General features: G+C 37.3%; 1 protein-coding gene across 1 annotated transcript in view; it reads left to right on the top strand.

The window, feature by feature from the left end:
* Positions 1–15,250, top strand: part of LRP1B (LDL receptor related protein 1B) — a 299,771-nt gene that overhangs the window by 176,141 nt on the left and 108,380 nt on the right. The window contains exons 41-50 of the mRNA XM_058810030.1: positions 934–1,126; positions 2,259–2,384; positions 4,401–4,529; positions 5,905–6,024; positions 7,500–7,613; positions 7,803–7,952; positions 10,454–10,576; positions 12,322–12,441; positions 13,279–13,407; positions 14,245–14,367. Of these exons, the coding sequence (XP_058666013.1) occupies positions 934–1,126; positions 2,259–2,384; positions 4,401–4,529; positions 5,905–6,024; positions 7,500–7,613; positions 7,803–7,952; positions 10,454–10,576; positions 12,322–12,441; positions 13,279–13,407; positions 14,245–14,367 (1,327 nt within the window). The remainder of the gene's footprint in view (positions 1–933; positions 1,127–2,258; positions 2,385–4,400; positions 4,530–5,904; positions 6,025–7,499; positions 7,614–7,802; positions 7,953–10,453; positions 10,577–12,321; positions 12,442–13,278; positions 13,408–14,244; positions 14,368–15,250) is intronic.

The raw sequence follows: 15,250 nt of genomic DNA, 5'->3' as shown, positions 1-15,250 counted from the left end.
AGGATTTTTATTTTTTTTTTTCATAGCCTGGATGAGACCTGTTCCCACTTTATAAATATACATAACTTACTATTTTTTCACGGAGAAACCTAGAATACAATTAAATAAAAATAGTAAGAGTATTATTTATATCCATTGTCTAATAGAGACATGTTAACCCCCTTGCAGTAATTCTCTTCAGCCAAAATGAAACTTTCAACTAAAAAACTGATATTAATTCATCATATTCTTCAGAAGAGAAGCTGTTCATGTGAAATTTTTAATTCTGATATATGGAAAGAAAGAACATATGCAAAAATTTTACAGCAGCCATGATTTGGATTGAGATAAAATTCATTGTATTTCTAGAATTTTTTTCAAACCTTATAGTGACCTTATAGTGATAGATAGTTTTTTCAAACAACATAGTGACCTTCAATTCATTTGTTCGTTCTAGGTTTTAAATTAGTTATTACTCTGGTGAGATTGTATTTTTTTTTCTGATTTGGGAAGCCTGAAATATTTATTGTCTAGTGTTCAAGTTTCTAGTGTGCTGATATGGTGAGTACTCTTCAGTTCTAAAACTCTTTAGTTCACTTTGGTTCCTAAAGACTGAATTTTTAGACTTTCAGCCATGCTGAAAGAACCTCTCCTCTCTTCTGTTGGAGCTATTAAGCAGGTAAAGTGTTGAGTAGGTGTTTTTACAGGCACATTTAGATAAACTGTGATTTTTTTAATTAAGGAACAGATGCCTAGTTGTCTGGAATTTGGATGCCGGTGGCATCCTTTTAACACATTTAAAGTGCTGTTATCTCGTTTCCCCAGGTGCTGCAGGTATAAAAGTATTAAGTGTTTTTCCAAAACATCATGGGAGTCACAGTTTGCACTTTAAAATCCTCTCATTCAGTGACAGCACTTCCTCTCCTGTGTCTCTTCTGCATTTTTGCATTTTAGGTCATTGTCAAGTCTGGCCCAGGCACCTTCCTGAGCCTGGCTGTGTATGATGAGTACATCTTCTGGTCAGATGGAGTGAGGAGAGCCATCCTGCGTTCCAGCAAATACACAGGAGGGGACACCAAAGTTCTGCGCTCCGACATCCCGCACCAGCCCATGGGAATCATCGCTGTCGCCAACGACACCAACAGCTGTAAGCTACAAAGCAGATTCCTAATGCCAAAATCTTTCATTTCAGGGATTTTACTTGGTTTTAGCTGAATTAAAAGTGTTTCACGGTGTTTCATAAATTCTTTCATCACTAAAAGATGGGGTATAACCTTTTCCCAAGTGTCTTGGTTTGAAAAGACAGGTGTCTGCTAAGGAAGGCAGGGGCTTTCCTTCAAATGTAAACCTCCTCCCTCTAAATTATTATAATTTTGAAATTAAGGGACTCAGGAAAAGATATGGGAATAGGAATAACAGTTCTTTACTAGGAATATTAAGATACAAATGCAATAGTACAAACAAACAAAAAAAAATCCACTGACTGAGTCAGAGTAGGACATGACCCCTGTGGGTCAGGGTGGTGTCCCAGCCCCATCTCATGGTGGCTCAGCCCTCCTGCAGTGCCAGCTGTGGCTCTGTTGGAGCAGGGATGCTGCACAAGGGGGGGAGTTTTCCTCTGAAGCCCCAGGAGTGCTGTAGATGGGCCTGGGCTCCTCTGGGAATGCAGTGGAGAAGAAAGCTGCTCCTCTGGGAATGCACTGGGAAAAGGCTGCTGTGGTGTTCCAAACCTCTGATTGTGTCCAAGTAGGAATCCTCCCCCTGGGTGAAGCATCTCCCATTAGGATGATGGAATTTTATCAGCCATGCAGGGACACTCAACAGTGTCCTGGCCCATTAAAAGAATAAATTTTCCCAGAGGGAGGATTGATTTGTGGAGAAGATAAAGGAAACTGCCCAATCAACAGAAGGTGATTGCCCCACCTCTCACAGATGGCAATAGAATACACGCATATCTTGCAACCCAGGACACCAAGTAAATAAGCATTATGTGGAATGTTCTGCTATGGGTGTTGAGCTCAGTGGATAGCAGCTAAATACTTCCCTGTCAAATTTCTGTGGTTTTGAATGTTGCAGGTTTTTAAAATTATTATTTTCCAGGTGTTTGTTTATCTTTAGCATGCCAGCATCTGAAGGATGCTGACGTTTTCATCTGACTGATAAAACCCGAATCAATTGCCCATGAATCTGAGATATGGTGACTTTTGCTCCCTCAAAGACATTGGCCACTGAAGCAAATTTAATAAATTCGAGTTCATCTCTTGTCGTTTGTCTTCCAGGTGAGTTATCTCCCTGTGCACAAATGAATGGAGGCTGCCATGATTTGTGCCTTCTGACGCCTGATGGACGAGTGAACTGCTCGTGCAGAGGGGACAGAGTCCTGATAGATGATAACAGATGTGTGAGTAAGTAATGGTGGCTGACACAATGCTCTTCTGTGCTGTGAGGCACTTGGCTTTCATAGGACAGTTGGCCCAAGCCATTTGTTTTATTTCTTCTATTTGGCTATTTCTGAATAGCCAAAAGGTTGATTTGGCTGCACAAACCAGACTTTTAACTCTTTTGTATTGTAAGTCTTTTGGGGTATTAAAAAGTGTTTGTACTCTCCTTAAACTCCTATTATGGTAGTGGGTTACTGTTTCCTGTTAATGGAATTTTTATGTATTTATCAAAATTACTGCTAAGGTAGATAGAAATATCTGTATGTATCCTTCCCTAGGGTTATGTGGGATAAGCTACTGAAGTTGCTTAATTAAAGCTCTTTCTCACCAATCTCTCTCTGTTGTCAAATCAGAGATTGGCAGTAGAAGAGAGAGAGGTTCAGCAGATGAATTCACATGCTTAACAATTTATTTTACAATTATATGGCATTTATATTTTACAAATGCATCGCAACTCTTAAAATTGCTCTTAGGTAAAACCATGTTTAAATTGTCATCTAGGACATGAAATAAGATTTAATCTTCTAAATTATTCTGTAGAGCGTTTGCAGGAAATGTTGATCTCTGTTATCAGGAAAAAAAAAGAAGACATGGACTGATGGGGCAGAGTAGCACAGAAAAAGGATGGAAACATGACAGACGTCAGTTTAGCTTTGAGATCAAAAGTTCCTTTCTTCATAGCACAATTGCAAGTGATACTCAATAAAATTGAAAGTTAGCAATTCCAGCTGAGAAAAGGAATTAACTGTCCTTTCACAGTGTAATTAGGCTGTGTAACTTACTGCCAGTCAAGAGTCTTGAGACAAAGCTTCAGTGAAATTCTGAGAGATGATGATATGGGTAATGACTGCTCTCACTACTTACTTGTCATCAAAGAAACCATTTGAAAGGCTTTTTAATTCTTTGTTTCTGCAAGATGGAGTTTGAAGCAATCTCTACAAGGGTGTCCAGTTAGACTCAAACTGAGGGCAGGTTATGCTATATATACTTTTATTCTTTTCATTTTTTTCCTAAAGATTGCAGTCTAAGATGCTGAACTAGATGAACTGCAAATGTAATTGATAATTATTCTCCATAAGTTCTTACAATGTTAGAAAATGGAGAAAAGAGGGAAAAGAGATAAAGATACTACTTCAAATGTAAAGGAATAAATAAATCATATTCAAGACCAGATCTCACCTTATTCAGAATCTGTTTTCAGCACTTTTTCTTCATGTTTCAATCAAATCAAGAAATGCTTTGAACTTATATTGGCTTGGCTACTGCATACAACAGACATTGGTTCTTTCTGAATTTTTGCTGAAGTGATTATAATGGAAAAAAGACAGAAGCATAACAATTGGATATAATTTCTCCATTGTTCTTCTTCTTGAATTGTCCTAAATCCTCCTCGTTTCTCTTCACTTTGATATTTTGGTTGGAACCATACTCACAAAGCAGATGTTTGACTTACCCTGAAGTTCATGACCGAACTTTTGTGTCCAATTTCTGAAATGTTTTTGTTTCTTAAGTAAAAGATTAAAAATTTTAAATGTGCACCTGGTTCTCTTCTAAAATAATAAATAGAACATCCACTCGATGAGAAGGGGAGAGTTTTTGTGAATAAAAGAAAAAAGTAAAATGGAAGCAGCAGGTTTTGTGCCTTGGGGTATAGGCTGTATCATTTAAGCTGGGGGTTGGGAAGACATGGGTGATTTGAAGCAAGCTGAGCACAGTAGTTCAACTTCTTATCTTATCAGAACGAGTGCTTGTGAATTGTTTCACTGCACGTTCCTTCATGGATATTTCTCAATGTATTTTCTTTTACAGGTTCTTTTTGTAGAAGCTTTTAATTTCTGATGCCATGGTGTGTTTTACTGTTTTGTACTCAATTTTTCAAAATTAATGTAGGTCAAAATTGAAATGCAGCCAGCATGTTTTCTCATTTTCACTAGTTGTAAAAGCTTTTAAAAATTACGTGTTAATGTGGTTTATTTTTAGGTAAAAATTCTACTTGCAACATCTATTCGGAGTTTGAATGTGGGAACGGTGAATGCATTGATTATCAGCTGACTTGTGATGGCATTGCTCACTGTAAGGACAAGTCTGATGAGAAACTTTTCTACTGTGGTGGGTATTTCCAGATCTTTCACCTTCCTGTTGTCATTTTGCTGTTAAACATCCTTAGTTTACTTCCTCTTATTCACACCAATTGCTCAGCCAAATGCCCAGGAAGAAAATGCCAACACACATTAAGAAAACCTTGACATGACATGGGAAAAATTACCTGAAAATATTTTTTTCTTCCAAACTTCATGTATTAAGTGACGTATTTAATAAAAAGCATCTCAGATGTTCTCATGTTTCTGTCTAGAACAAAAACAAGGAAAAACATAGCTAACTGCTTTTTGAAAGATGATAGCTTATTTTACAGTAATATAAAATATATAAATGCTAGTTATTAAATTTATAAATAGATTTATAAATGAATCTATAAATAAACAAGTTTGTTGCCCTGAGTAACTGTGGCTGCCCCATCCCTGGAAGTGTCCAAGGCTGGGTTGGACAGGGCTTGGAGCAATCTGGGATGGTAGAAGGTATCCTTGCCCATGGCAGGGCGTAGAAGGAGATGGTTTTTAAGGTCCCTTCAAACCCATTCCACGATTCTGTGATCCTGAGAACCAACAATTTGTCTTTCCATGGATTTGCCACGTAATTTTATGAAGCACATTCTATTAATTTGCAGTGTGACAGTGAACACCTTGCTTCATTTAAGTAAAATCTACCAAGTATTTTGCTACATGTTGGAGAAAAACCTGGAAGAACTGCGGTCCTTTCATGCACTAGGTCATATACAGGGTGTTGCTTTCTGAATCTGGTAAAGGAGAGAGAGTGCTGGACTCATTATTTTGAATATCTAATGCAGTGAACATTATTATTGTGACTTCTGCAATAATTAGGTCTTTAGTAAATCAGTCCTGAATTTTCAAACATATCATTATATGTAAAATTCATACATTCTTCAATAGTGTTCTTGAGCAGAACGCTGTTGGTATTGGGGCTCAGAAATCCAAAAAATCTGTGCTAATGTCTGTTATTATATTATTCTCCATTTATTCCTGTTTTGGTTTAGGCCATATTTAGTATGCTTCATTCTGTGTGATGCCACATGCAAACATTCTCCCCAAACAAGTGTGTCAAAACAAATGCATTTAAAGTACATGGGCATTTTCTACCAAGATAATGAAAGCTGGGAATGAGGCCACCCTCTCTCTCTTTTTTCGGTCATTCTTTCTCATCATGCTTTCATTCATTGCTCTTTATTCCTATATCCATCCAAGTTATGCTGCATAATGGATGAACAATTTCTGAAGGTTGTTTTTTTCCCTGTAGCTTGGAACGCATCACCAATTAAAACATGGTTCTGGAATGTTTGTTTGGATGGAGGGTGAGGCTGTTTGCATGAGGTGTCAATCCAATCATGAGCTGGTATTTAACTTTGCAGAGAACAGAGGCTGTCGGAAGGGCTTCAAGCCGTGCTCCAACCGCCGCTGCGTTCCCAGCGACAGAGTCTGTGATGGTGCCAATGACTGTGGTGACAACTCTGATGAATTTGACTGCAAAGGTAAATGGCATCTTATTTCCTGGGTGATTTCTGAATATTGCTTTGTAAATACTCATTAGGCAAATAGGAGTAGCTGGAAAATAGCGTGTGATTTAATCTTATGGTGGGATTGATGCAAAGGCTGATTTTTGGTTTGCACCTACAGTCTTCTAGAAGGAGAGTGGTTTTGGCTCTAAAATATAATATATACATGTGCATTATGCATATAATATTTTATGTTTTATATATATAAAATATAAAATACAGGTGCTGTATCTTCTGTGAAGTAATGAGAGAGTAACTTTACTGTGGACAGATTGAAAGATGGTGATTTATCCTCTGCATGTGCTTCTTGTCTGAAGCAGGAAATGCTCCATTTCCCTGCTTCTCAGATCCATGGCAGTGTCCATATCCTTTGCAAAGCTTACTAGAATTGTTCTCCTTTTCATATCAGAATTGTTTTTTGATTTATATCTTTTAACATGAATATTTATAGCTTTGCAACAGCCAATGCATATAGACCAACAAGCAGACCATACAAATCCTTAGTTACAATTCAGAAAGTTTGACAGGGATATTATTCCACGTGATTTATAACTAAAAGCTAAACAGCAGCAAGCATTTTTTAAAGGCACCAAATTATTGTTAATCATTTATCTAAATATAATTAAAAAATATAGTCGAGAAACCCAAGCTGGTTTTACAAGAAATAAATCTGGGATTCACATATGATCCTGAAAATGCTTCTTCCTCCCTCAAATGCTGATGTAGTGGTTTCAGTTTGAAACCAGGTGGAAACACCAATTTCATGTGGCGGTTTTGGTTCACCAATCTGAGATTTCATCAATTTTGAGATTTCTTGGCCAACACACCAATGAATGTGGTGGGTTCAGTGCTGGCCAGTCACCAGTGCACTCACTTCCTGCTGTGAGGTAGGATTAGGAAAAAGGCAAAGCAGGCTCAAAAATTTAAAAGGGTATGAAGAAAAATTTATTAACAGTAGCTAGAAGAAAGAGTAATAAGAATCATGACAAAACCTTCAGAACACTTCTCCTTCCCTCACAGCTTTTCTTTCCCACTGGCAATGTAAAGAAACAAACCCAAAATTTCAGTAAGTTTGCCACTTCTAGAAAAGTTCACTTAGGGAGAGAAGTCCCTCTTGTTAATGTTATGGAGATTTCTCCACAAGAAAAAAACCCAGTTCTCTCATGGCTCACAATTTTTTCACAAATAGCAGCCTCTCGGGGAAATCTGCCATCTTGCAAAACCAGGACAATTGATTATCTCAAAACGAACTGAATTACCTAGAGACACTTTTGGGCTAAAAAAATAAATTAAAAAATTGTAAGGTGTAATAAACTCCAAATCATACACCTGCTGGAAGGTACGGTGTGTTCTGAATGCCTCGTTCTGAAAGGCATCATCATGTGTGTGGTGTGCATCTGCAGAGCGTGTTTAGCGCACAAATTCACGTCCTTTCTGTCTGCGTGTTGCAGACGCGGCGTGCGGCCCGGCAGAGTTCCGCTGTGCCGATGGGCTCTGCGTGGGGAAATCGGCGCAGTGCAACCAGATCATCGACTGTGCAGATGCCTCGGATGAGAAGAACTGCAGTGAGTTTGTGTTCCTGCTCCCTCCCGGCAGCTGCTCCTTGATTGTTCCTTGTGTTGGAGCGGTTCATTCCTGGGTGTTGCTGCTTGGGATTCCAATGCCTGCGTGGGCTCCTCCAGCCCAACGTGAAAATTAAAGGTTGAGGCTGTCGGGCTGTGTTAGGTGTGTGGTAATTTTCTGTCTCTTTCCAGATAATACAAACTGTGCTTACTTCTATAAACTTGGGATAAAATCTTCAGGATTTATCAGCTGTAATTCCACTTCCCTCTGTATACTGCCAGAATGGATTTGTGATGGGTCTAATGACTGCGGAGATTATACAGATGAATTAAAATGCCCAGGTAACTGTAAAAAAATTTTTAAAAAACCCAAACTCAAAACATTAATTAACCTTTTAAACAAAGAAAAAAGGTCCTATTTGGGGAGGGAGAGTGTTTCTCATTGTGTTGCAGAATGTTAATTCGGTCAATACTGGTTTATTTAACATAGACATTATTACAGTGCTGAATGCAGTTTATTCACCTTTATTTTGTGTTTCCTGGGATTATGGAAATTATTACAAATGAATACTGGCTTTTTTTCTGAAGCAAACTGTAATGTCTAGCCTTCTGTTTCCTCCAGGTTAGGCCTGTCATTTATCATTTTTATTTAAGTAAAACACGAGTCATTAAAATGTCAAGCTCATCAAGCATCAGCATAATCACTCAGGAACTTCTATTAGCTACTGCTTTAGTGGGTGGTATTTCTTTTCTTGCTGACTTGTTTTACTTTCTGTTTTATTTGGTGGAGGTCCTTGGAAAAGGCTGCCAGGGTAGAATCCAGGGCTGTTGTTTTTGTGATAGCAGCCAGGAAAATTGATCATGATAACCTGAGCCCCAGCCACAGGACTGGAGTTCTATTTAATGTTAACCAATGAATTATTCATAATATTCAGTTCTTACCTAATCAAGGAGGGAATTTGTGTTTGCTCCATTTTTATCCAGAACTCCTCATCTGAGTTTGAGAATACTAAATACAAAATGAAAACACTTTTTATTTCTATTTTTTTAACAATTGATTTGCTCTAAAGTGAAATTACCCTTCTGTTGGCTCGTAACTCTCTTTTCTATAAGAACTAGTTAAATAAAAACAAATATTTACTAAATAATAATTTTTATTTGTTTGTAAATTTAGAACTTCTAATTTTATGTTGTTCAATGCCATCAAATTTTTTGCACAGTAGTGGACATAATCTAATTCTTTCCATTTAATATTCTCTTAATCTGTGTAATAATCCTGTTGTGTCACCAGAAGGTTCTATTAGAATTCTCATATACATTGTGCCAAATTTATTGACAAAAATATTACCAGGATCCAGAGGAACCTGGGACTTCAGCAGTACTGTGAGCCAACATATCATTAAGAACTTTCATCAGTCCTATAAAATAGATGCATATTAATTTAGAGCTTTCATTCTAATCTCTACATTCTCTAGATTATCTCTTAATTATGAAGAATTTATTGTATATAATGCTTCATTAAGGCCAAAAGAGCTTAACTTGCTGTATTTTTAAACAAAGAAAGGGTTTTATTCCATACCAAGGAAAATGTTGAGAGCAGTGTGCTACAGCTTCGGTAAACCAATGTTGCATAAGTACACTAATGTGCATTTTATTCCATTGTCCATTTATTTGTATTACTTCTCTCTGAATTCCAAATTTGTGCCAAAATGTTCCATCATTTTAATGTGTGACTAATTGCCTGGATCATTCCTCCCTTTAGTTGGAAGCAATACCATCCCCACTCAGCCTACATGTGATTTCCTTTGCCATTTCATTCAAAACTGACCAGCTCTGGCACATTAAGTTTTTGAGTGTTGTTTCTGTTATGAATATTGCAATTCCCATTAGCAGTTTGGTTCAGTGTCATTGTTCTTACAGAAAATTACAGCAAAATGCTCATGGAGGGTAGCTTTGCTTAGGGAACCCTTAATACCTACCAAGTCATCACAGATGTTCCACTTCTTTCTTTAATCTTTTTTTTTTTCTTTTTTATTCATACAGCTGTAAAATCCATAAATGTTTACTTTACCTTTCCTTTTAAAGAGAGGAGGCTGAAAACAAATCCAGTACACTAAAGGAATAATGAAAACCATGGCAGAGAGTTTCAGTGGTCTCCAGTACTTGGAATTCCATCCTGGGTTTTCCCAGGACCTTACTTAAGATTTTGAAAATAAACTGTTATTAGATAATATTTGTGCTTGCATCATTAAACTCTACATGTGGCATGTTTTCTTTCCTCACACCTGGTTTCTTAATCATTCATAAAAGTAAAATTTTAAATTACTTTCTGACTCAACAAAATTAAAAGGCAAGGGAGAAGTTTTTAGTTTCTGACCAAGTCTAAACCTCTGGCTCCAGCATCACTGGTGTAGCTCCTGTTAGTCAGTGCATGCATGAGATTTGTGGCTTCTCCCAGTGACAAAAATACTGCCACAATTAGATTATCTTGTAAATGACAGCAGAGAGTTCAGAAGGGCAATTTCTTCAGCTGGTGTAAAACAACAAGCAATGCTGACCTGCCTGACCTCAAAACCTGTAAACTGAACTACTTTCCTCTCTAGGCCTTTTGATTTGGTTTGAAGCTGTGCTCCGATTCTTCTCTAAGAAATAAAAAAACAACTATTTCAGCTCCCCAAACTACTTAGCTATCACTTTATTTTTTTTTATGAACACATTTTTTTTTCCCATTCTTAGACATAAACACTCTGTCCATCAGTATTCAGAAATTTAGCAGAAATGTATTAGGCTCCTAATCATACTAGTAGAGACCATTTTACATTACATTCTTTATTTTATCACAGTTCAAAACAAACCCACATGTGAAGAAAATTATTTTGGTTGTCCTAGTGGAAGATGTATTCTGACCACCTGGCTTTGTGATGGGCAGAAAGACTGTGAGGACGGAGTAGATGAATTGCACTGTGGTGAGCATTTTGTCTTATTTGTATCTCTCTAGTCACTAATGCACTTTGGAAACAAAGAAGTGTGCATTTATATCTCAGAGATTCTATAAAAAAAAATCTTTAATGCCGTGTTTGCAGATTCAACTCTAATACTTCATGCTGCCAATATCTTAAATTCTATTTCATGCCAGAATGAAAGCCCTTTAAATTTTTTTTCTCTCTTAAGGTTATATTTATATACAGGCCTTTCTATTAATTTAATATTTAACAATTCCACTAATTCTTCACAACTCCTCATTAGAAGGGTTTTACAGATATAATGAATTTGAATCAGTGTCTGGAGCCCAGCAGGAAATACCCAAAGCTCAAAGTAGGCATCGCTTTGCATCAGAGACCATACAGATATAATTGTTTAAAGTAATGACAAAAGTGATGTAAATATAACACAGCATGAACTGTGAACTGGGTTAAGGGTCCGTTCAGTCTCAGATCTTTTCAGATTCTTAAATTTTACCTAATTGAGGCACAAAGCAGGTTGGTTTTACTCCTAGTGAAAGCTGGTCTTATCAGTTTGCATGGATTACCTGAATGGATTATTTTTGTAATGAAATTGTACCAGAAAGTAGTGTCAAAAATTTCTATTCCCAATTTAAATAAGACCTGAAGTTTGGGGTTTTTTTTTCAGTTTTTCTGGGTTTTTTCCTTTACTTCTTACCATGACTGAACATTTTATTGCTTATTATTTATTTTATTACTCTCTTCATGACCCAGTTCCCACTGACATGCTTCCATATTTGGTTTGCAGTTTACATTGTGTATTTTTATCTCATAACTTTGAAATTAGGAAGTGCTGTGCACTGTGACAATCAGAGTCTTTTTTGTTGGCCACATTTGTCAAGCATAACTTGGTGTTTATATTTCCAGGTATTATACTGTTGTGTACGATACTGTAAACTGAGTTAGCTGATTTTTGTGGGCAAAAGAGAAGGGGGTTAAGCCAATGCTTCTTTCCCCATTGATTGCTCTTACCCATTTTAAGATACCTGTTACAATGCTGTCCTTCAAATTCAGGTTTTATTACCTAAAATTCTTTTTAATGTTATTATTAAATTTTTTGTCGTCAAAATCAGTTGCAACAAAATAAACTTTATTCTTAAAGAAAGAAGACTAGAAAAAATGCAAGACAGGAGTTTTTCAGAAAAGAATAGCATTGATTTAGGACAGTTTTGCAGTCTGATTTTGAAATGTAGAAACTAAGCTCTTATTTGCAATGTACAGAAAAGTGTAAATGTGATAAAGCAAAAACACGGAAATTTTTCTTGTGAGAAAAAATAAGAAAACATCTTTCAAAGATGGAGTTAGCTGCTGGAATACCAGGAGGAAGGCTGAGTTGGAAAATTTGAACTGTGCCCTCTCTGTCCTACTACCCAAATAAAAGAGTTCACTGTAGTTGTAGCAGCTGTTAAATATGCAAACTAGGCTTCAGTTTTTTAGTGTTCATCCTCATCTCACTTACAAAAGATTTGAAAATTTTGGAATGTTTCGCTGTTTGTTTTTAAAAATGTGTTGGTGAATGCAAACTCTTGGACAAACTGATAATATGCTGAATAACAAGATTGAGATTGTGCTGAGTTGGAGCGTTTTAATACATGGAAAGTGGGAGAAGAGAAAGGAGCAGTGCAAAAAAATTTAAACTGTGCTTGAAACGGCAGGGAATGCAGTGATGTTGTGAACCTAACAAATGCAGGGCCTGGTGTCACCCCCAGATTCGTCCTGCTCCTGGAATCAGTTTGCTTGCTCTGCAAACAAGTGCATCTCCAAGCAGTGGACCTGCGATGGCGAGGATGACTGCGGGGATGGTTTAGATGAGAGCGATGCCATCTGTGGTGAGCTGGATCTTTTCACTCCTGGGTTGGGTCAAATCAGGCTGAATGAGGGAGACCAAGGTTAGATATTAGGAAAAAATATTTTTTACAGAATGGATAATAAAGTTCTGGAATGGTGTTCCCAGGGAGGTGGTGGAATCACAATCCCTGGATGTGCTTAACAAAGCCTGGATGTGGCACTGGGTGCCAGGGTTTAGTTGAGGTGTTGGGGCTGGGTTGGACTTGATGATCTTGAAGGTCTCTTCCAACCCAGTGATTCTGTCAAAATTTGACTGTAAAACAATCCCAGCCAGGAGGTTTATTGTGACAGTGTTCACAGGGGTTTTAGGATGGGGGAAGAGATGAGGATCTGACTCCATATTTCAGAAGGCTTGATTTATTATTTTATGATATATATTATATTAAAACTATACTAAAAGAATAGAAAAAAGGATTTCATCAGAAGGCTAGCTAAGAATAGAAAAAGAAATAAGAATAACAAAAGCTTCTGTCTTGGACAGAGAGTCCGAGCCAGCTGACTGTGATTGGCCATTAATTAGAAGCAACCACATGAGACCAATCACAGATCCACCTCTTGCATTCCACAGCAGCAGATAATCAATGTTTATATTTTGTTACTGAGGCCTCTCATCTTCTCAGGAGAAAAAAATCCTAAGGAAAGGATTTTTTCAGAAAATATCACGGCTACAGTTTATCATAATGTGCATAATAATAGCTGAGATTTTAAAATAAACCCCTTTAATCATTGCCAGTCACCACACAAACATGGGCTCGGGTATTCCAGCTGGGGATTTGGGATGGCTCAGTGCTGATGGCTCCCCTGCCGTGTGTCCCCAGGCTCAGTGACGTGTGCTGCAGGCACCTTCAGCTGCCTGGGCTCCCACGCCTGCGTGCCCCAGCACTGGCTCTGCGACGGCGAGCGCGACTGTCCCAACGGAAGCGATGAGCTCTCCACAGCGGGCTGTGGTAGGTTTGCACGTCCACAAACATGTTATTCTCGTGCTATTTCATGTTATTTTCATGTCCATTTTGCTGGTGAAGAGTGCTGACCCACGTGTGAGCACGTCCTCCACAGCTTTACTCGGGCTGACACAGCGAGGCAGCCCAGGTGGAGATCAGGATGTGTGGCAGTTCGTCGGCATTATGCAGTGTTTACTGGTGAAAATCAGCACTTCAGCGACTCTGCAGTTTTATTGCTCCTCCTGAGGAAAATGCTGCTGCTCATGTAAAGGAGGTTGTGCATGATAGAGGGGAGATGCAAGTTCTGTCTTCAATTGACTCTAATTGTTCAGATCCTGACATCTCCTGCCCTATAGAATGTTACTTCAGTCTACCTGGGACACATTTCCATGAGCAGTGTCAGGAGTTTGGTAATAGTTTCATTGGAGGGGTTTTTTTATTAATACAGAAAAATGGTACATAAGTATATTCCATATATTTTGAGTGTTTGTGGACTTGAAAGAGCATTTGTTCAGGAGCAGACCAATACAATATATCTTTTTCCAAAATATTCTTTTCTTCAGAGCCTGACCTCAGTTTAGCCATAGACAGCATCGACTTCTGAAGCTTTTCTTTCTTGGATTACAGAAGATTTCAGCTATCTTTACTTCTGTAGCATTCTTTGTGATGAGTAGCGTTTTCTGGTATTCAATTGTGTGATGCTTTTTATCTGACTAAAAAGTTATGGTTATTTCCATTGAATTCACTTCTCATTTCATCTTTGTGTAAGAAAATCGGTTGTTTATCTGATTGTTCTCAATTTCTCTCTTTTTTTTTTTTTTTATGTGCTGTATTTTTCCTTAGCTCCCAATAACACTTGTGATGAGAATGCTTTCATGTGCCATAACAAAGTCTGCATTCCCAAACAGTTTGTTTGTGACCACGATGACGACTGTGGAGATGGATCAGATGAATCCCTGGAATGTGGCAAGTATAACAAAAATAGAGTAAATAAAACAATTTCACACTGCTGACTGTAAGGCATTCTTCAGGGTCTAAGGCATTATTGAAAAAGAAAGTTCTTCTTTTTTTTTTTTTTTAATTGTTTTAATTCTCACTTTTAAACTATGCAGTAATTAATACAGCTTGAATTAACTTGTATCTGGGGCTACAGTGACAAATTATTTTCCATAGAGAATTGCAGTTTACTGCTAATAAAATTAAAATTTAGGAGAATTTTAAAAGTATGCCCTAGCATTTATTGTTTATTATATGAATTTTTTTCTTTGTCTCCATATATGTTTTTTTTTCCTATCAAAGAATCAAACACATCTGTCATGATTATGACTGCATTTAAATTATATCAATTATAACCACATGTGAATGTTTAATTTTCAGCATTCACGTGAATTTAGGATTTCTTATATGTTCTGAGTGTCTGTTCAATGTATCTGGGCCATACTCAGAAGCATTAATCTATATAAATAAAATTTATGGAAAATACAGAGTAAATATCCCCTTCAAAATGACAAATTGGTGATTATCTGTGGTATTTATTATGGTCCCCGGGATGAAGGTGGAATTGAGAATCTGACTCCATATTCTTAGAAGACTAATTTATTATGATATGATATGATCCTAAAACTATACTAAAGAATAGAGAAAGGATACTTACAGAAGGCTTAACAAGATTCTAATGAAAACTCATGACTCTCTCCAGAGTCCTGACACAGCTGGACCATGATTTTTCATTAAGTAAAAATAATTCACATGTTGGATAAACAATCTCCAACCACAGTCCAAACCAGCAGAACACAGGAGAAGCAAATCAGATCATTATTGTTTTCACTTTCCTCTGAGACTTCTCGGC

The sequence above is a fragment of the Ammospiza caudacuta genome, chromosome 8, assembly GCF_027887145.1.
Source record: "Ammospiza caudacuta isolate bAmmCau1 chromosome 8, bAmmCau1.pri, whole genome shotgun sequence".
Taxonomy (NCBI): Eukaryota; Metazoa; Chordata; class Aves; order Passeriformes; family Passerellidae; genus Ammospiza; species Ammospiza caudacuta.
The sequence above is the reverse complement of the archived record's forward strand: the minus strand, read 5'-3'. Positions and strand labels throughout refer to the sequence as shown.